Source organism: Aquarana catesbeiana, linkage group LG05 (assembly GCF_042186555.1).
Source record: "Aquarana catesbeiana isolate 2022-GZ linkage group LG05, ASM4218655v1, whole genome shotgun sequence".
NCBI classification, from domain to species: domain Eukaryota; kingdom Metazoa; phylum Chordata; class Amphibia; order Anura; family Ranidae; genus Aquarana; species Aquarana catesbeiana.
The window spans coordinates 462,146,664-462,169,960 of NC_133328.1; the positions used below are offsets into that span (position 1 = coordinate 462,146,664).

Genomic DNA, 23,297 nt, shown 5'->3' on the forward strand with positions numbered 1-23,297 from the left:
TACAAAAAGAGCTGATATGAAATGGGTAGAGGTAGTGTCTCAGTCCCAAAGTAGTATGCACACAACAAAAAATATTTAGCCCACGGGACTTTTGAAGAGTCACACCTCAAACAAAATATATAAAAAAATATGAAAAATGTATTCACATACATTCAAAAACCACATACAATATAACAACTTGTTAATGAACATCAATGCATGAATAGCGTGTCACATGAAAAAAACTTTGATAGGACCTACAAATGCCATAAAGATACCACCATCAATCTGGAGCAACTGTGCAACTAACCTCAACGCATTTCGCAAGACAACTCTCACTTCTTCAGGAGGGGCACAGGGGAGCATGATGGTCAGGCTGCAAAGTAAATTTAAAAAATCATATATAGCCATGTATTTGGTACCCCAAAAGGGAAAAAGAAAAATCAATAGAGCCTGCCAAGAGGTCCACTATTCTTCCCCCGAGAGCTGTGAAGGGGCGGGGAAATGACAAAAAAGTGATGTGCTCACAAACAAGAGCTCTGGCGACTGATGTTGGAACCAACAAGGGAAGAAAAACGCTACACACCCTTGGAGGAAAGACAGACAAAAATGGCCAGGGATCTGTTCACATGGCAGAGATAAAAGTCATATTATAAGCACCCCCTGCAATTGAAATATACACTTTGGTGAGATACTCCCCAAGGTTTTATCACTTCTAAAGGGATACAGACACTGCAGCTTTCCTCATCAGTACACAGAAAGTGCACCAGCTGATTTTAATGAACCAGTCACTCCCATTCGGAATGAGTATGGAATCATTCTAGTGAAACAAACAACAATTTCTTCACAGCAACACAAGGTAGGAATCTGCTACAAAGTTTGTTAAAATCCCTGCAATGTACATTGATCACCCAGAGGGGATTTTTTTCTCCTCAACAAAAGTGGGGTTACTCTTTAAATTAAAGATCTCTAATCCACCGTTAGTGTCAAAACTCCTGGAACTGGTGACACAGCAGTATGAGTTTGAACACTCTGTGTAAATCCTTAAACAATGAACTGTTGGCAGGGCTATGCATTGATTACAATAATGCTGTTATGCTATGGTGTCTTACAGGCATTTGAGTGTGCACAGGAGGTGCTGCCTGGTCATGTACCTGACGCTCACCAGTTTGGTCTCACTACAGGAAGCCATATGATCTTGCCTTTCGACCAGTCGGCGGTCAGAAGAAAGTAAGTTCAACAGATCATAGACCTATTGAAGTGGGTTATTGCTTTCAGTATTATTATTTTTCTACACTATGACAAACTGTAACTGTGCTGCAAATTGTATACATAAAGGTTTGCCATTATACATAAGTCTTTCATATGCAATGTTTATTTTCTGACAGATGCTTCAAGAAAATTGGTTTATTGAGTTAAGTCTACCCAACACTGAGCAGTTGGGTTTAGGTAGACCCCAGTCTGATCATCTGCTGACTTGTTGAAGCAGAACTCCAGCCCTATCTTTAGTCTTGTACAGCTGAGCAAGCTCCTTGTCTCTGCTGAAATTGTTTACTGTAATTTTACATGAATATTGTGAGCATATCACAGTGTGCATTAGAAGCTGCAGCAAGCCAGATAGAGCTAGCCCTATTTCCTTGCTGGAGGATATCCAGCATGAGCTAGTTCTTTGCTCCCTAGCTTTGATGTGCAAATTTGCATTAGTAATTTAAAAATATGCCATTTTCCTTCTAGACTCTCTGTCCAGCTCACCCTAAGGACATATGCCACAAGCGGCCTCATCTATTATATGGCTCACCAAAATCAAGTGGACTATGCTGCACTACAGCTCTATGATGGAAAACTTCACTTTTTATTTGATATGGGAAAAGGAAGGACTGAGACCATCCACCCGGTTCAGATCAATGATGGCAAATGGCACACGGTATGTAGCATGTTCTATTGTTGCAGGACCAGCAAGCCTATGAGTTATTATATGATGTAAAAAGCAATAGCTGTATATAAAATGAAAACATTTCTATAGTACATTTTCCTATGTAGACTGTTCTACATCTAAGACAGGCTTAGTAGTGGTAATAAGTAGTCTTGTTTGGGATCACTGACAGGAACTCGAGTAAAAGTAGGCAAAATATCTGACTTCCCAGTACCACCACTGTATCAAGTATCTTCAGTGCAGATTAGATCTGTCATTCTAAACGATAGTTTTGTCATGGGAACTGATAGTTGCTAGTTCACTGGCTGTCAAGTTTGTGTTAAAGAATAAGTTCACCTTTAGGAGCATGTTGCGTTACACCCATATTTAGGTAATAACATGTAACATGCTCCTATGCACCCACCTCCTGCAGCCAGCGCTCCCCTCTCTGTGACAGGGGGTGAGGGACCCTCTCCCTTACTTTTAGAAAACTCTAAAACCACCACAGAAAAACAAAAAACCACTCCAGGAAACCTACTTGTAGTTTAAATGGGCTATGAGTACGCTGCTCAGCACACTTGTAGTTCGTTTTGTTTCCTTTACCTTTGTAACTAAAAGCCTGTACAGGGATACAGACACAAAGTTAGAGAAAGACTGTGCAGGAGCGTGCCATTGCACCCATGATATGCTGATCATGGTTGCAACACTCTGCAGGCTCCCTAAAATTTTTTCTAATAAATGCACATGTTTACCTTCAAAAATATGTGCATTTATTATTTTGTATTATTATTATTGTTGTTATTATTATTTTTTTTAAGGTTAGCTTAGCCTTTAAGGCTTGTGCCTTAGGACTTAAAACCTAATTGGCTGCAAACTATCTCATATTTATTGACTCAGTATGTAGTGAAACCATGGGGTGAGCCTTGAACCTAAGGTATTATTAACTCCTTAAAAATAACTGTGGCAGCTGTCATATTTTTGCAATGACACAATACCATCACTCTCTCAAGTACTGTGTGACTAATGCTGTTTTGCCATATAAAGTAGACCTGTCAAGATAGAAATGTAGGACCAGCCATGATGAATCCTTGATTGTTGTGTTGATGCCATAGCTGAAATACTTAGTGAGTCTCTGACTCACAACTAGTGACTAACTAAGCATTGAACATGGCAGCCAAACCAAAAAAAAAACAGCAACAACCACTCTAATAAATTTTATAACAGGTATACTTTATGTGATTTTTCAGTATCTCATATAGTAGATCCAGAGATGGCAGATGTCCTTACAAGAATGCTTGTTCTCAGAATCTCACTAAGCAGTGAAGCTGTAGCATGAGCATTGCAATCAGGGAAATAGAACTACAGCAACCCGAGACTACACACTAAGAACTAGTAGTTGCAGTTGGGTATTTCCATTAGGACAAGTCTACTTTATGTGGCTTTCCTACACACAGCTTACTTCCTTTGCAGTGAACCCCACTGGTTCTCTCTTACTGAGACCAGGGCCAGGTAAATGTTTTAAAAAAACCTTCCATGCTGCCCAAACAGTATAAAAAGGGCACTTTGCAGGGGTGGAGGCTTTTCAGCAAGTTAGGGGGCACTCTGGGAGGTCAGGAGGTGCTGCAAGGCACTGAGGTTCACTGTGGGAGGTTGGGAATCATTGTAAGGGATTAGTGCTCTCAGAGGGCACCCATCCCCTAGAGTGCCGCCCAACCTTCACAATCAAAGATAATTTTTGGAGTTTGGGAGACTTAGGTTCTACGAGGGCTGGGGGCTCTGTGGGTGGTTGAGGGTCACTGTGTGTGTGTGTGGGGGGGGGGGGGCACTGTGGTAGGTTAGAAGATCTGCAGCTGGATGGAACCTTTAGGGGCTAGGGAGGGGGGGGCAGCGCAGCTTGAGCAGAATGCAGCATATTTTTCAGTCACACTTCCATTAGTTTAGTTTAGATTTGCTAATAATATGGGCACCCATTTGGTCACATGACTGCAGGGAGGAAGTATGGGACTTCACTCCTTGGTCGGGGCTTATACTCATGGCAGGTCTTCTGCTGCTCTCCATTAAGGGAGGCACTGATCTTCAGTGCCTCCTTATGATGCCCAATTAAACAGTGCCCAGTGCTACAATGTTCAGCATTCCAACACAGTGCCTGCTGCCACTTTGCGGTCCTGACATCGAGGAGAGAACAATGCAACTTTTTCTGTAGCCCAGGAGGAGGATGGCCACAGCCTAATGGTGGAGCACCAGTGCCCTATACAAATGCTGCTTATTTCCACTCTGATTATTCAGTTTGAAATAGCTATAGGAAAACAAAATTCTGTAATAATTCAATATACAGGTATGAGTAGAAGAAGTAGCACATTCCATAATTTTAAGAGGACGGGTTCCCTTTTAAGATTATATATTTCTCTGTACACATTATTAAACCCCCTTTCATAAAAGCCAGTGTATAATTTATGTTTAGTGGCTCTTTAGGATCTGCACTGCAGGATGTAAATGGACTGGACTGGCTCAATCATTCTTATAAACAGAGTTTAGCTCAATATTACTCCAGTATACTATTGGGATTTTTGTTAAACGCCAGCTATTAGACCTAATGAGTAATTTATATTACATTAAGTGCTGACTCTCTTATCCAGTTCATCTCATTATTTCTGTGTAGCTCTGTGTTCTTACATCAGCTACTACCACTCTTGTAAATGTAACTGATATGCTTAAAGGAAAAGAAAAAGGAAACGCAAATCATCAAAAATACGATTATAAATTGCTCTAAAGGAAGAACAGTACATAGCCGAAGGGAAGACTGAAATACTGTGTTTTCCTGTGGGTTTATAGCTTGGCTTTCACTGAAAGTATCATTTACTTTTACTTAAAACAAGCCTGCATATTTGATATTAAGGTTGTATAGCAGCACAGATCATAGAAGCTTGTCTGTCACAGGGGGAGATTCACTAAAACTGGAGCCTGGTGCAGCTGTGCATGGTAGCCAATCAGCTTTTAACTTCAACTTGCCGAGATCGGGGTCGTGCTGTGTCCCTGGGCGCCCTCACGTTCTTGCGATTGTGGCTAAACTGGGCGCCGTCATATGACGTCGTCCCAAAACAAGAGCTGCCCTGATCTGGCGTCATTTGTTCATATAGTGAGCGGGAGGTGGTTAAGCTTCAACAAAGTCTGGAAGCTGATTGGTTTCTATGCAGAGCTGCACCAGATTTTGCACTCTCCAGTTTTAGTAAATCGTCCTCACATTGTCTGAAACAGGAAATTTTTTGGTTGCCAACATCAACAAGTCCTCTTCGTTTTCAATATTACATAAGATGAAGACTTATGGGAGAAAATCTGTCTGGTTCCTGAGGGCAGTATGGACTAAGGATATCTGTTGAGTTGCAGGACCTCTTGATGATAAATACAATACTCTGTTTGTTCTTGTGATAAACTAATATCTATTTAAATTTGTACATGGTATGACATTTGTAATATTCTATAAGTCACAGTCATGTTCATTTTTCTAAATAGATTTCCACTGAATACATTAAAAGAAAAAGTACCGTTACTGTGGACGGTCAAGAATCTACTTCAACCAGTACTCCTGGGGAGAGCAACAGTCTAGATGTTGAGGGCAAGCTGTATCTAGGAGGACTGCCACCAAGCTATATGGCTAAAAATGTTGGAAATGTAAGTGAGACTTGTCTAGCAGGACCACGATTGCTCCATGTTAGTGTTTGGAAATATCAGAACATGTTTTGATTTAACTGTTTTTGATGTTCAGGTAACCCATAGTATCCCAGCATGCATCAGCAGTGTTTCTGTTAATAGCAAGCAGTTAAACAGAGAAGGAGCGCTTTCTATTCATGGTGTGAATAAATGTTACATATCAGCGCAACAAGGAACTTACTTTGATGGGACGGGATTTGCCGCTTTAGGTAAATGCTACTTTTTAAATAGTATTTTGTCATTGCTTTTGTAGAAGTGACTTTGCTAGGTTTGTTTAAGAAAGTAGTACAAAGTGAAAAGCATATCTAAAACCAAAAATGTAATATATTGCAGCTTACCCATCCTTATATGAGCCAAACACTGACTGCTTTAGATTTAGGCCTACTAAAATGCCAAGCCAACAGTTCAAAATAGATGCTGGGACCTGGGAGTGTAAACTCAGGCTTGAGTATACTTCAAGCCAATTTGCCTTCTAGTTTCTATTTTGCCTTCTAGCAAAATAGGAAATTACCAGCCACATAAAAACTGTATAATTTACTTAGCTAAAAGTAGCTTTTATCTAATCAGGTAGAACAGCGTGTATCTGTTTATTTAATAAAGGTAAATTAATGAGGTATTGTTGAACAGGACACAAGAATATGATGAAAATTATCAGTTAAAAGGTGGTTGTGGTTTTATATTATTTGAGGACAAATTGCTTGCAACGCAACAACTGTGAAAAAAATTAGGGAAATACAATAAGATAATAAACAAAATATTTGATGTGATTATGTTGTGGGTTGTATATTGATTTATAAATTTTGACTTTTGCTTTGTTTAGTAAAAGAAGGTTACAAAGTCCGATCTGATTTGAACATATCTCTAGAATTCCGCACTACTGCCAGGAATGGTGTTCTCCTGGGAATTAGTAGCGCTAAAGTGGATGCCATTGGCCTGGAAATTGTGAATGGCAGGGTAAGTTTATTTGCAAGTAGAAATGTAACATTTGCTACCTGCAGCCAATATGGACAGGTAAAAGTGGTAAAATCTATATAAAGGATGTAATAAACAATAAAAATGGTAATATAAAAGGAGCCACACAAGGGAACTAGTGCATCTATTTCCCTGTTGTAATATTATTAGCCCGGTACCAAACACTGGCTTGAATTTTTCCTTACAGCCATGTGTAGATTGTATATCTGAATTGTGGGGATCTTTACTGTTTTAGAGCTGGTCTAGCTAGAAATGTCTCACTTTTTATGAGAAATGATTTATCCGTGGATGTCAGAGTTTTATATGAATTATATTTTACAGGTTCTGTTTCATGTAAACAATGGTGCTGGTAGAATAACAGCAATTTATAAGCCAGAAGACACCAACTCGCTGTGTGATGGCAAGTGGCACCAAATTCATGCCAATAAGATAAAGCACAAAATCGTTCTCATAGTAGATGGAAACACAATTCCGACTGACAGTCCTCACGTCCAATCTACCTCTGCAGATACAAATAATCCAGTTTATGTTGGTGGCTATCCAGGTGAGTGTCTACATCTACAGCATTTACTTCATCTAAACATGTAAATAACATAAAAATGTTGCATTTTACAGGGATTTGAAAATGTTTTGCTGCTTGAAGTCACAAATTTAGCAGTTTCTTTCTCTAGTATTATAGAAGTTGTTATAAATTGGAAATGCATGTATCTATATGAGAGCCATTCCAATTGACCCTACTGAAGTTGCAGCGACTTCAGAAAAGGTTCCTGCACTACTTTGATCCGATTTTGATACGGCTTCAATGTCAGGGAGTATAAAGTCTTATCAAAGTCACTTCAAAGTCATAGCCATTCAACTGAATAGAGGTTTACTGCAACTGCGCGAAATGCACACAGTTGCAGCACGGTAGCGTTCCATATCTTCTCCCCTCTGCCTGTAAAACTCATCTGAAAAAGCATTTGAGTGTGAATCACTGTTCAGAGGAGCGGCGGTCCTTGCCGCTAGTGTAAATGAGCCCTAGGGGTCACTGTACATGCTACTATCTGACCATTCCTTCTTTGTTCACTCAAATTTAGGTTTACCAAAACTATGTAATATCAGGACCTACCCAACTGTCCAATAAATCTCTATTAAGTCAGGCAGGTCCTTGCACTACATAGTTGTTGGTAGCTCTAAAGGAGATTGTACTATCAGATTGTAATATATGGGTTGGGCTTTAGGGTTATCACATATCCCAGTCCTTATTAGATGCCTTCTTTAGACACATGACCTCACTCTAATAAAATAGCCTGCGCCCAGCTGTGTGTGGATGAGATTTGCTGCAGCCACATGGAAGGAAGGATGATTCACTAATGGCAGTGATTGGAGCCAGACCTCACCCTTTGCTGAGTAACCAAATATCTGCAGAGCAGTGTCAGCTTTGTGACTTGTAACTCTTTCCTCTTACGGCTACATTTGATAATATAAGGCTCAGTTCACACTGATGCGACAAAGGATCCGACTTGTGAGACCCCAAGTTGGAGGACATGTGTAATTCAATGTTTGGGAGCCATCTTAACTGATACTACACAAGTCTGTCCGACTTTACAAAAGGTTCCTGCACTACTTTGGTCCAACTTTGATATGACTTCAATGCCACAGAGTGTAAAAAGGTCACATCAAAGTCGCACAACTTTGGAGTTGGGCTAGTGTGAACCGAGCCTTAAAGATAAATATATTTGTTGCATTTGCATTGTCTCCTACAATAGCCCAATTATATTTTTGTTTTAGATGGGGTGGGGAAATGTAGACATTTCTGTCAGGTTTTTCCATATGGGACTCCTTTGTGGAGATTTCACCTTCATTTTGTTGAATGGGCAAAATTGAGAGTTAATGAAAATTGGGAGATTTCAGTGAAAGTTTACCATTTTGCTTAGTCAGCCTTTTGGATAAAAATTTAAAAGTCAGCAGCTACAAATACTGTAAGGGCTGACTTTTAATAAAAGAACAACAAGGAGAGGGGCGCCTCTGAGTATAAATCATAAATACATTTTATTAAAACAACAATATCCACTCACATGGAAGTTGGAGAAGTTGCATTAGGGTCGGTTGGCTGGGCTGGAGAGATGCGGTGGAACTACAGGTCACAGCGGTTCCTGCAGGGCTTGCCAGGTCCAAAGAGGATTAGTTCTTGCAGCCAGGTTCAGTCTCTTGCAGCGAACAGTCCAACACAAATCCTGCTGGGTTGGGAGCCAGGTTATGTCCCAGATGCACAGATAGGGGTTCCAGGGAAGGAAGGGAGAGATGTGTAGGACGCCAGAGCATCCGTTCAGCCGTGCTGCTGCTCACTGATAGAATGGTGTGAAGCCTCTAGGAAGGGAAAAAGGCCGGCCGAGCCGAAGATCTCAAACGAGGCTTGGAGAGCAAGTACAGCGTGGCGCCCGGTGATGACGTCACACGCATGCGACGCATTTCAGAATAGGCTTGCCATTGGTGGACGAATGGTCGCATTCCTTTGTCAAGCATCAGATGCATCAGATGCTTGACAAAGGAATGCGGCCATTCGTCCACCAATGGCAAGCCTATTCTGAAACGCGTCGCATGCGTGTGACGTCATCACCGGGCGCCACGCTGTACTTGGTCTCCAAGCCTCGTTTGAGATCTTCGGCTCGGCCGGCCTTTTTCCCTTCCTAGAGGCTTCACACCATTCTATCAGTGAGCAGCAGCACGGCTGAACGGATGCTCTGGCATCCTACACATCTCTCCCTTCCTTCCCTGGAACCCCTATCTGTGCATCTGGGACATAACCTGGCTCCCAACCCAGCAGGATTTGTGTTGGACTGTTCGCTGCAAGAGACTGAACCTGGCTGCAAGAACTAATCCTCTTTGGACCTGGCAAGCCCTGCAGGAACCGCTGTGACCTGTAGTTCCACCGCATCTCTCCAGCCCAGCCAACCGACCCTAATGCAACTTCTCCAACTTCCATGTGAGTGGATATTGTTGTTTTAATAAAATGTATTTATGATTTATACTCAGAGGCGCCCCTCTCCTTGTTGTTGTTTTAGCTTGCTGGACCCTGCTTTTGGTTCCTTTGGTGGCCGCCCTGACTGACCTCTTGTATATACTCCCAGTATATATGCATGAACTTACACATGCATTTTTACAGTTTTCAGTTTCTGGACTAATCGGTTTTACTTTCAAGGTAACTGTGCTTTGCGCCTTTTTACTTGTATTAGACTTTTAATAAAAGGACACTCAAATGTCCCAGGATCAATATTTCAATATACAAATACCGCACTGGTGACCCCACAATAGGGATAAAACTTTTTCGCAGAAGTGAGTTTAACAAGACATGTGGCCACTCATTAAAATTAGAAGAAAAGAGGTTTAACCTTAAACTATGTAGAGGGTTCTTTACTGTAAGAGCGGCAAGGATGTGGAATTCCCTTCCACAGGCGGTGGTCTCAGCGGGGAGCATCGATAGTTTCAAGAAACTATTAGATAAGCACCTGAACGACCGCAACATACAGGGATATACAATGTAATACTGACATATAATCACACACATAGGTTGGACATGATGGACTTGTGTCTTTTTTTAACCTCACCTACTATGTAACTATATAGGATCCAGCGTTGTGCTCACCTGAACCGCTTCTTCGCTGGTCTTCGGGTCCCTGACACATGTTTACTGAGGGCAGTTGGATGGGATTCTTTCCTTCACAGCTGGCTTCCCACTGTGCTTTGTGAATGGTCCCGCAGACTTCGGGAACCTATGATGTGCCCCAGAAATTGGGGGGGGGGGGGGCTGTTGAACTTCCAGTGGATTGCTACGGCAATCCAAACAGAAGTGGGGGCGAGTACCTGTTAAAACCAAGTACAGTAACATATGAATGCTATATAGAGAGTGGAGAAACCCAAGCATTCAACAAGATTACATTGTAGGGTTTAGCTCTGCAAAATAGCAAAGACAGGATTCACCAGACAGTACTGTTATTTGTAAAGGGGGCTGAACTAAAAAAGTGAAGATTTAATATGCTATAGGGTAATTTTTTAAATATTTATTGTGTCTAGACAATACTTTGAAACATGTACACTTTTTATAAAATTCCTTTTGAAAAATAGTAGTGTACTTCCTTATGTGTGAGTGTGCCTAGCAGCCTCAGCTGTATATCTGCATTGTGAGATATAGGACACTTCTGTTTTTGAGTAATACAGTTTGCTAAAGGTAAGTAGGTTGCTCACTTGGGAATTTGCACATTAAAAATGAATTTTCCTTTAGCTTGGTGAATAGGGTGAAAATTCACTTTGCAAGCAGTACCTGTGATAGATAATAGTATTCTAGCTGTAACAACTGTACACAAAGGACTCAAAGTCAAATATTTACAACATGATCGATCTGTTTTTCTTTTGTTTCCTGTAGCTGGTGTGAAGCAAAACTGTCTGACCAGCCAGACCTCATTCCGTGGTTGCATAAGGAACCTGAAACTGATGAAGGGAACCCAGACTGAGGCCAACGACTTTAGCAAAGCATTTGAATTACGTGGAGTCTTCCCCCATTCTTGTCCAGGAACCGAACTATAGACAAAAGGCATATTGTCAGCTTCTCACCCTATTCCTGAACACAAAGAGTATATTAACCACAAGTTATCTTTTAGCACATGAGATAATTGAAATGCATGCTGTGTCAGGCTTTCAGATGTGGTGATATAACCCTGTGACATAGCAAAGCATTAAGCAATATCATCTCATGAGGTTTGATAACTTTTATCCCTTAAAGCTGAACTCCAGACAGAACTAAAAGAAACAAATGCAGCTTTATATTCATTTATCAATCAATAAATGTATTTTTTTAACGCAGCTAGTGTAAGTAATTGAATCTGAATTGATATCAGCCTCCTGCAATCACCTATACATTAGCATTCAGACTGAGGGAAGGATGGGTAGGAGTGCAAGCCAATCAGATGTGTTCTTTGCAAATGTGGCAACAAGGAATATGCTTGTAGTGAGCAAAGGGTGACCTCATTAGTCTTTTGCTGATCTTTTGCTGTATAGTGGGGTCTTCAAACTTTCCAGTACAAGGGCCACATTGTATATTTTACAAATGTTCAAAAAAAAGTCAACATTATAAATAAATTCATTAGAAACGAATGAGTATGTTTTACTGGAATCTTTTCTGGAATTCACATAATATGTTTCAGAACATAAGAGAAAGAATTTCAGTAAAACAAAGCAAAATCCCCCTTACATCAGAGTCTCCATCACAGTCTGTCTTTACATCATGGTCCCCATCAGAGCCCCCTTAACATTTTGGCCCTGATCACAGATCCCTTTATGTCAGACCCAACTTTAAGAGCTCCCCATTTTATCAGTCATATTTTACATCCCTTTCAGAACCCCCTTACTTTAGAGTCTGCATTAGGAAACCCCCAGAATTGCCATCAGAGCCCCTTTTACATCACAGTCCTGCCTTACATCAGCATCCTCAACAGAGCCGCGCTTAAATCAGGGGTCCCAGTCAGAGCTCTTCCTTACATTAGCACTGCCTCCCTCACAGCAGATTCCCTATCAGAGGTCCACCTTTACAGCATGGCTGTACTTAGTGTAGCAGTAGGGGGATTTGACCCTAACTGTAGGCCAGATGCAATCCTGAAGCAGGCCAGATTTGGCCCATAGAAACATAGTTTGGAGATCCCTGCTCTACAGGTATCAGTGTGGGGTTGGGGGGATGACACCCCTGTAGAAATCCTTTGGCAAGTAAAACTGCCATATATGTATTTCCTCTGTGTATTCAGATTGTCTGGAGTTTAACTTTAAATGTATGTTATGATGACATTCCAGGAATGTCTACATCGTGACATATTTCCAGCTCAGGAACAATCGTATAGAACATTTTCCATTTATTGTATTCCTAAAAATACATATACACCACAAATACCTCTGGTAGTCTAATAATAGAATTAATACATATTGATTGCTGTGTCTACTGCTGGATGGTGCTGAATACTTGACAGTATTTTGATTTCTTCAGCGTTAATCATTTTACAACCTCTAAAATCTGTTTTTTAATTCAATTAAATATACTCGTTTATACTTTGTTTTTTACGTAGTTGTGTTGTGTCATTTTTTTTAACAAAAAAGGTTATGAAACAAAGGGTTAAAATACAGAGACCAGCTAGAATTGATTGCATGAACTCGAGTTCTCATAGGTGTTTGCCGTATCAGTGGGTGTTGTATTCAATCAAAAAGCACAGTTTACATCCAGCATCACATAAACATCATGAAGTGTTTTGCACCTCTTCTGTTTCCTCATAAGCTCTGCAGTCCACTATTTCAGTGAATCAGTGTATTGTCAGCCTGCAATGAAAGCGTGAAGTTCACACTGGGTGAACCTCCTATGATGTCTTTTAGGCAATCATTAAAATCAATAAAATCCAGCCTTAACAGCAGGGCACATGTCAGTATATCATTATATTGTTATGAGTACCCCTTCCCTCTCCAAATAAAAGAACGTTGATAATGATGTTCCCGTTTAACTAGCATTGTGAATATTTCACATCATTAGAAACTGAAGGGTGAATACTGTCTAGTGGGCCTACACGCAGAACATCAGCAAGACATAACTACTAGGATATATATATATACTATATTACCAAAAGTATTGGGACACCTGCCTTTATACACACATGAACTTTACTGGCATCCCAGTCTTAGTTTGTAGGGTTCAATATCAAGTTGGCCCACCCTTTGCAGCTATAACAGCTTCAACTCTTCTGGGAAGGCTGCCTACAAGGTTTAGGAGTGTTTTTATGGGAATGTTTGACCATTCTTCCAGAAGCTCATTTGTGAGGTCAGGCACTCATGTGTACGAGAAGGCCTGACTCACAGTCACCACTCTAATTCATCCCAAAGGTGTTCTATCAGGTTGAAGTCTGGACTCTGTTCAGGCCAGTCAAGTTCCTCCACCCCAAACTTGCTCATCCATGTCTTTATGGACCTTGCTTTGTGCACTGGTCCAAATCATTTGGTGGAGGAGAATTATGGTGTAGGGTTGTTTTGCAGGGGTTGGGCTTGGCCACTTGGTTCCATTGAAGGGAACCCCTAAGGTATCAGCATACCAAGACATTTTGGCTAATTTCATGCTCCCAACTTTGAGCAGTTTGGGGATGGCCTCTTCCTGTTCCAACATGACTGCACACCAGTGCAAAAAGCAGGGTCGATAGAACACCTTTGGGATGAATTAGAATGGAGACTGTGAGCCAGACCTTCTCATCCACATAAGTGCCTAACCTCACAAATGCACTTCTGGAGGAATGGTCAAACATTCCCACAGACACACTCCTTAACCTTGTGGACAGCCTTCCCAGAAGAGTTGAAGCTGTTATAGCTGCAAAGGATGGGACAACTCAATATTGAACCCTAATGCCGCGTACACACGGTCGGACTTTTCGTCTACAAAAGTCCAACGGACGCTGACGGACTAAAGCTGGCTGGTAATCCGATCGTGTGTGGGCTTCTCCGGACTTTCAACGGACTTTTTCAGCCTCAAATCCGACGGACTTTAGATTTGAAACATGCTTCAAATCTTTCCGACGGACTCGAGTCCGGTCGAAAAATCCGCTCGTCTGTATGCTAGTCTGACGGACAAAAACCCACGCTAGGGCAGCTATTGGCTACTGGCTATCAACTTCCTTATTTTAGTCCGGTGTACGTCATCACGTAAGAATTCGACGGACTTTTGTGTGATCGTGTGTAGGCAAGTCTGTTCGTTAGAAAGTCCGCCGCAAGTCCGTCGAAAGTCTGTCGGACAGGCTGTCGGACTTTTGTAGCTGAAAAGTCCGACCGTGTGTACGCCCCATAAGGATTAAGACTGGGATTCCATTAAAGTTCATGTGCGTGTAAAGGCAGCCGTCCCAATACTTTTGGTAATATAGTGTATATGTATTGAACAAACTGGATCTATACCATGTAAAAGTACAAATGAAAAGTACTGTACAGAGAAAAGATGGTTTACACACCCTGATCAATTAATTTACATTTAGCTGCTCAGGCAGCCAGTTCCATTCAAGCGGTCTTGCCTACACACGGTCAAACCAAAGTCCAACCGTCCAGAACGAGGTGACATACAGCACGTACGACGGGACTAGAAAAAGGAAGTTCAATAGCCAGTAGCCAATAGCTTCCGTCTCGTACTTGCTTCAGAGCATGCGTCATTTTTGGTCCTTCGGAACAGCATACAGATGAGTGGTTTTCCCGATAGGAATTGGTTCCGTCGGAAATATTTAGAACATATTCCATTTCTAGGTCCGTCATAATTTTTGAAAAAAAAAGTCCGATGAGGCATACACACGATCGGAATAGACGATGAAAATCTTCCGTCTGACTTTTTCTGTCGGACATTCCGCTCGTGTGTACGCGGCTTTAGTAGAGCATGACATCAGAGATCTTTTTAGCTGTATGTAAAGGGGGCATTCTTCTCACTAGCCAGCAATGTAAGGAGCATTTTTTCCACTGACCCCCAATGAATTGGTTTTAGCAGGGGTGCCCTGAGACCTGAAAATTATTTCAGAGGTTCTTCGGGGTAAAAAATGGTTGAGAGTAGCTGTTCCAAAAGCTTAGTTCTCAAAAAACACACAGAAATAGAGTTCCATGTTTGGCTGTTTATCATAGTAGGAGGCTAAATTGAAGTAGACCATAAAAATAAAGGATCAACATAAAAGTCACAAGGAGGCCTCTGTGTCTGCCAATCGCACCCCATCTCCAGCAAAGATTCTGCCAAACGCTGGTTGAAACAACACAAGGGATGGGTAAATTCTGTATCTAGTATTCGAGAGAACATAGTTCCCAACTGTCCCTGATTTCGAGGGACTGTCCCTGATTTGGAACAAAGTCCCTCTATCCCTCTTTTCTACTCATTTGTTCCTCATTTTGGTCTGATCTATATAGTTGTATATAAAATGCACTATTTATCTTTCAAGAAGTGTTTTCCAGTGCTAAACCTTTCAGTCAATTTCTAAATCGCTACATTTATATATTTCAAAAGCCAAAATAAAGAAATAGTAGTGGTAAAAAAAGCACCTGTGTGTTTACCTAATAATTTTTTTACAATTCTCCTTTGAGAGGGCGTCACAGGGGTGTGCCCTATGTCTACATACTTTTGCTCATAGTCCCTCAGTCACATCTCAAAAAGTTGGGAAGTATGCAGTGGTGGCCCATCCATAGGGGTGCACGGGCACCGCCCCCCCCGTCCATGCGTCCGGACCCCTAATCTACATGCGGGTGCCGGACCTAAGGTTTTTAATGTTTTTTTTTTTTTTAGCACTTGATTAGAGCCTGAGGCTCTAATTGGCTTCAAAAAAGGGCACCCACTTGTGTGACAATAGAGAATTAATTTTCGCTATTGTCTTCCTGATCCTCCTCCTGGCCAGTCAGGAAGCAGTTCCTGAGACCCGATTGGCCAGGGAGTCTTAGGACTCCCGGCCAATCGGGTCTCAGTCAGGGCCCACTTCCTGTTCGGCTTGGAAGAGAAGCAATGGCCCCATAGAGAGGAGCTGCAGCCCGGATCCATGTCTGCCTTATCTGCCATCTTCCTAAGGTAAGGAGGCCTCTGATTACCGCCGCATTCCTGTCGGTCTCCCCGGGGGGGGGATCGCCGCATTCCCACCCATCTCCCGCAGGGGGGTGGCGTTTGTTCACCACCTCCCCCCCCCCCCAAATATTGAGCACCAGCCGCCACTGGAAGTATGTTAAAGTATAAGATGAGTTACATTACTGTGCTCATTCTTACCATTGAAGGTCATAATTCCAAGTCCCCTTGGGGTCTATTTATCAATGTGTTCACTCAAGAATTACACTATTTTTACTCAAGATTCATACATCTTCTAATTGAAGTTTAGGTGAAAAATATACAAATCCTGTGTGAAAGTTGTGCGACTTGGGTTAAAACATTGTTAAATAAACCCCTTGGTTTCAGACCTATTAGTTTTCTTATGCTTTGCACTGCAAATCCTTGGCCTTAGTGTAAACTGTGTTTATTCTCTACATTTTTGTTGACATATGTAGGTGGGGCCTAACCAGTGTAACTAGAATTTCGTAAACACATGCAGAAACTTTGTTTACATTGTAGAAATCGACTGTTCACAGATAAAAGACAATTACAGCAATGGCACCACACATGTTGCAGGTCATACACTTCTTCAGGCAGAAGAGGGCACTATTTATCCACAAGGCATATGGCTTTGTGGAAAAATAGTGCCCTCTTCTGCCTGAAGAAGTGTATGACCTGCAACATGTGTGGTGCCAATAGTAGGATTACAGACAGTAACATACCACAGAATGCAAGTAGAGCGCCCTCCTAGGAGGGGCTATGATATAGCTTGTTCAAACTGCAATCCCCAAACGTCCTTGAAGATATCTGGCTGCCAGTGGGAGACTGTCCCAGGAAGCTAATAGAGGAGAAGCATACTCTTTCCCTCCTCATAAAGTGCATCTCCCTAACACTGTTCTTATTCTCTCCCTAAGCATCAGAGTCTGTCCCTATCTTACTCACACACTATGGACACATGGAATGATGCATAGCGGTTGATTTACTAATGGCAAATAGGCTGTGCAGTTCGCAAAGTACAGGGGCTCCAGAGTTTAGTAAATGAGCAAAAGCTCAGCTGCCTTCCATCATCCAATCATGTGCAAGCAAAAATGCTGTTGTTTTTATTTTCCTTGCATGTAATTGGGTATTCTTTGCAAAGTGAACATTTACCTCATTTGCTAAGCTTTGGAGCAACTGCACTTGCAGAGTGCACAGTCTAGTTGCTGTAAATCAACCCCATAATCTCTTTTTTATTTAATTCTGTGTCAAGATGGCTGCCCAAATCCCATGGGATTTTGGTGTTTTATAGGATATGCCGTCTTCCCCAAGATGGCTGCCTGGAGCCCATAACAGGGTACAATTAGTCCTCAATGGGCTCCTGCCAACCTGAAGAATTGGCAGTTTCAACTTCAGGTTGCAGGATCTAGCAGTCTCCGCATGCTAATACTAGAGTGTCATAAGTGTCAGGAGTCTTGGTGTTAACATATACAGCCTTTGCTAAAGTGTGCTGAAAAAGAAAGATTAACGTTGAATAAACTCTCTTTGGCTCTGTCTGCAAATGCTCTGCATAGGCTGCAATTGTTACTGCACCCTCTCTTTCTCTCTTTGTGATTGTGTTACGATTAATGTATCAATACCAGTGGAAATTATGCCATAATGTCAACCCATGGAGAAGCAGGAATGACCCACCATATTGTTAAAATGTATGTTAATTAATCTTTTTTTTTAGATGAAGTAGGAAAAGGTTAGAAACTCAGGTTTGTATTGCTGTCTTTGTCCCCTCTTGTACAGAAAGCGATGTGAAATCATAAATGTTACAGTTGTCACTGAAAGAAAGAGGTAAAGGGATATCTACATATTCTACAACGGGAATATCTGTTTCGGTGACAACTGTCTAAATATCTAAGACATGATAAAAAAACTATCAGGGATCATAAAGAATGCATACACACAAGTCAAAAAATGTGCATGTATGCATATTTGCAAATCAGTGTTACCTTTTGAAATATCCAAGTTTAATATTATCTGTATGCTATCCTGTCTAGTCTGTTCATCAGCACTTGTGGGGAGCGATGAAAGGGTGCTACCATCTCATCCCCCTATTAGAAGATCTTTGTAGAAATTAGTCATTCTTTGCCAGGAATTGGGCATCTCTCCCATCCCTGCTCTGCACACAGCTTGGGCTTTGAGAGCAGAGCTCATCCTCCCCACACAACACATATCTGAGATTGGATTCCCTTACACACAAGCTACACAATGTGTAGCTTCTATTTTGCAGCTCTGACCTGTGACATCCTCTGGTCGGAATGCCAGCGAGGCTACAGTAACCATTTATGCACTGTGCAGATTGTAGTTGTGTGTAAAGGAATCTGATCTCAGCTATGTGTAGGGATGGGGGAAGGAACTCTGCTGAGTGCCCTGCCAGAAGTGACTCCTATCTTTTGCCTTGCCAGCAGTGACTCCTATCTTCTGCCCTGCCAGCAGTGAACCCTGCCCACTGCCCTGTCAGCAGTGACCCCTGTCCTCTGCCCTGCTGGAAGTGACCCCTGTCCTCCACCCTACTGACCCCAGTCCCCAGCTCTACTGCCCCCTATCCACAGCTGTGCTGACCCCTGCCCTCAGGTTTGCTGACCCCTGTCCTGCACCCTGCGGACCCCTGTACACTGCAAGCTAATGTCTATTGTACACTGCCCTACAAACTGCTGACCGTATTCTCTGCCCTGCTGACCTCTCATCCTCTGCCCCTCAGACATTTTTTACTGCAGCCCTAAATCAGACAGGCTAGAGCCAGCCCTGCCTGGATGCCTGTAAATAAACAAAGAATAGTGCAGTTCCGACGGCCCACACATTGCTGATATGTTCTAGGAGAATCACACATCAAATATTAATTGCTTATTGTTTTTGAAAAAACTAATTAAATGGTACACTAAATATTGCTATTTACAGAACAGTTGAGTCAAGAGAAAGTAGAAACAATATAAAACAAAAACGCAAATTAGCAAACAATCCAACAGCAAAACAATGGAACACCAAAATAGTTTCTTATCGAGTGGGCACAATGTGAAATCAAAATACAGTGATTTTCCACGGCTTCACGGAGGTGATTATGATATAGTCAGTATGGCTTCCCTATCTTTTGAAAGCAAACCAATTTCATGAGCTCTACATTCTGCCTTTTAGCTTCAATCCGATAAGCTCTAGAATTTGAAAGCTAAACGGGAAGTTCATTAAAACTGGGACATCAAAGAATGCATTGTGATAACTGCAGACAGAGATAACATGGACTTAGGGAAATACAACGCTCAGAATATTGACCATAACATGTCATTTACAGTGAAAGAGGTAGGTTTTATCCTGGTATTGGGAACATTGTACAAGTCTTATGCCCTTAACATTGAGGTCTCATGCACACTGGACATTTTTTCTGCTGCCCCCATGGTTGTTTTTTTTTTTTTTGTTTTTTTTTCAGTCTCTAAATGCCACTGCATGACAGCCTATGTGTCCATACACACATAGGAATTTAGAGGAGTTTAGAGGCAGAGGTGGTCAGAGGCAGAAAATAAACCCACAAGCAGTGCATCCAGGAGCAGCGGCATTTTGGCAGAAAAATGCTTGACGCGTCTAAACGTGCGTTAACGCTAGGCACATTTAACGCTTGAAGATCAGTTAATTTCAATGATCAGAAGAAATTATTATTCTGGTCAGGGAAATTAATTAATGAATTAACACTTAAGCTCCTGACACGTCTGAATACGGTACACAGGTTTTGAAGTGTCAAGCAGTTTTTCTGCCAAAACGTTGCTGCCAGAAGGAAAGGAGTCTAGGGGTGTTAGCAAAACGTCCAGTGTGCAAGAGGCCTTATACCATCATTAAATTATATAAGTTGCAAAATAGCAACATTGGTTCTTAAACCCTTCACGCCAACGTCACACAAATATGCAGCCCCACTGTACTGGGCTTTTTGCCGTGGGGCCACATATTTGCGTATCTACCTTTGTGCTGGGAGGGAGCCACACGGCACGCTCCCAGCACAGTGACCAGGGTCTCCCCATGTGCCCCTGACCCCGTACTAAGGATCGGGACACGGAACTCCCGATTCCAGGTCATCTGATCGCTGTGATAGCCTCTGATTAGCTATCACAGTGATCAGTCACTGTGAAGCGCATTCCGTGTTTTCTTTTTCTGTGAATGGAGGAGAGAGATACATTGTATCTCTCTCTGTCCGTGCAGAGTAAAAAAAAAAAGTGTGTGTAAAAAAAGAAATTAATTAAGTAATAAAAATAATAATAAAAACATAAAATAAAAAAAAAAACCTAGATCAAAGTTTGATCTAGGTCAGTACCAGGGTTAGTGTTTGGGTCAAGGTCAGGGTCAGTATTTTTTTTTGGGGGGGGCATAATTATTATTTTTTTAATTAGTATCAGTGTCAGTTTGTTTTAAGTAAGATAAAACAGGTTCATTAAATGTGAGTCATTGTATCTGTTTATACTCACCTTCTCTTCACTCCTTCACCACTCCATTCACACACATGAACAAGGAGAAGGCATTCTTGTCAGAGTTTCCGCAATGCCGATAATCGTCAACCTGGCAGGGCTGGGTGCCTGAGCAACCGAATGCTAAGCATCAGTGTTGTCACATGGGAGTTATAGGAATGTATCACATGCTCCCCCATACCCAAATATATTGGGTATGTCACTTTTCATCCCCGGACAAATGGAACGGTAGGTGGAATTTCTGCACTTGAGTTCCTAGCGCCACCAACATAACATGTTTGCTACCTTGTATAGAATCCAAACTAAGACTCATTTAGTTATCTTCTTACTTATCCAGCAGAACACAGAACTACAGCAAGTAGAACTTACTAATGGAGGCCTTGAGAAACCCAAGAGTCAAGTGGTAAAGTCAGCATGCTTGTGACCATCGAAAACTGAAATAGGTGGACTAATTATTTGATAATAAAACAAAAGGCAAATATATCTTATCCATATACTACAGTTAGGTAAGAGTGTTTGGGATCTGTTGTTGTTCCCCCTCTTTCTTCTTGTTTTTCTACTTCCCCTTTATATTTACCATCTTGCTATCTTGGCATTTTTACTTTATTATAGATACTTCCAATCCACATCTGCTCCTGCTGAGTGGCACTATGACCACAAAACGCATAGTGCTTTCCTATGATGCTCACAGTAACCATGTGCAACATCTTAATTCTATTATATACTTTATTATAACAAACCATTTCCATCATTTTTTATCATGTTTATATGTTACCAAGTTTCACCCTTGGGTCTACATACCTAAGGTCCATTTCAATGTGTATCACGTTGGACTAATTGTATATATATTTATGAAATGTTTAAATTATATCTATTGTGACCTACTATATATATTTTTTACTGTTTCATGTTATGTATGCCCAATGTAATAATAAACATCTATTATTTTACAATTATTGGTTCGTTTAATTTAGTTATGTGCTTCATATAAAGTCACACAAACCCCTCTCTTTCAAAAGGCAAATATAGTCAATTTAAAACATAAATATATCAGTTCAGGTATATTGCAACCAGCTGATTAACGGTTGGTACGCCACTCATCACTATATGAATAATACAATTCCCTGGTAAAAGTGTTCTCCAAAGCTTCTAGAGAAATACAATATTTGAATACTTAACTCATTGTGTGGTGGTATTGTGGTGTGGCATTGTGTGGTGGTATTGAAGTGTAGCTGGAAGGGTCAGAATGTCTGTCTGGTTTTTATTGTTGCCTGTGTCCCCAATGGCAAGAATTACCAGTATCTTATGCACCTAAGGATGCAAAACTGTTCTTTGAGTGTACATTTTCAACTCCTTTAGTTAATCAACCTCACACCCTTTACTTCTATTCCAGTAAAAGCTAGAAAATAACACCTATTTGCTATTTATTTTGAAAGAATAACACTAAGAATGACTATGTGTTATTTTCCATCTAATTAGTAAAGGGAAAATTATATAGAATTACTGTCATTCATCTAAATATAAAACTGTTAGTGAAGTTCTCAGGAATTGTTACCGTTTAATAAATTATTTCTACCAATATTTTTTAGCTGATAAACTGTTTTGAAATAAAGGCTTGATAAAGACAGTTGTGAGCAACAAATTTATAGAGAATATCAACTGTCGGTGTTACTTAGTTGAAAACTAAGAAGAGGATCTACTCAAGAGGGCATTTTCATTTTTATTAACTTCAAATGGCCAATTCACTTGCAGGGGGATAAAAAACAAAAAAAAACAGGAGGTTATCCTGCAAAATATTGTTTGATGCAAATGTTGGTTCACTTTATCAACAGTGAAAATTACACATGGTGTAATTTCTTCTGTGGATGTCAATAGATTTCTAACGACACCCCAAACTCAGTGTGTTTGCCTGCACCAGATTACATAATACTGAAGTACCATGCAATCTGGTTGCAGTGTGTTTTTAAAAGTAGTGCATGCACTACTTCTGGTGTAATCCAGTGCATTTTCATCCCATTCATACCGCATATTATATTTATGGTAAAGAAAGAAAAGTGTAAAAACCAACTGTATCAAACCCAAATTAATAAACCTATGTTATTGTTGTCTTAATAAATTTATACTTTTGTAACCAATGTTTATGTGAGTCTTTGCCGTACCACAAGAGTCCATAGTTGCCTCAAAACTTCTGCCCCAATTTTCTAGTTGATAGGGCGATGTTTTCGATTTAGTAGCCATAATTAAACCTATGTTATTTGTGAAAAGCTACTATTTTAAGTGAATAGTGCACTTTTAGATGATAAAAAATGATGAAATTATAGTACATAGTTATTTGTGAAATGACAAATAAAATTTTTCACCAAAAAGTCAAAATACATGTGTGTCAATATATAAACAGTTGTGAGACCCAAAAGGATACAGTCTCATATGCATAACAGTTAATATCCAAATAAGGTGGATTTCCCAAAACTCTTCCTCCCAGTGTGATTCACACTCTGAAACAAAAAGACAACAACAAAAACTCACCAGATACTTACAGTATAACCAGGGTTTGACAAATCCCAGGCACCAGGTTATCATGGCGAATTGCATCCTGGCACCTGGGCTTTTGTCAGCCCCATTCACTCTTGCAGGGATGCACAATTTGTATTGCACGACACCTGGGACA

At 40.9% G+C, this 23,297-nt stretch overlaps 1 protein-coding gene across 1 annotated transcript in view; it reads left to right on the forward strand.

Moving 5' to 3' along the window:
• The window catches only part of LAMA1 (laminin subunit alpha 1), a 235,980-nt gene extending 223,325 nt beyond the window's left edge, over positions 1-12,655 (forward strand). The window contains exons 57-63 of the mRNA XM_073631377.1: positions 1,094-1,209; positions 1,714-1,903; positions 5,402-5,560; positions 5,655-5,808; positions 6,420-6,553; positions 6,893-7,115; positions 10,974-12,655. Of these exons, the coding sequence (XP_073487478.1) occupies positions 1,094-1,209; positions 1,714-1,903; positions 5,402-5,560; positions 5,655-5,808; positions 6,420-6,553; positions 6,893-7,115; positions 10,974-11,134 (1,137 nt within the window). The 3' untranslated portion in view covers positions 11,135-12,655. The remainder of the gene's footprint in view (positions 1-1,093; positions 1,210-1,713; positions 1,904-5,401; positions 5,561-5,654; positions 5,809-6,419; positions 6,554-6,892; positions 7,116-10,973) is intronic.
• Positions 12,656-23,297: the final 10,642 nt, after the last annotated feature.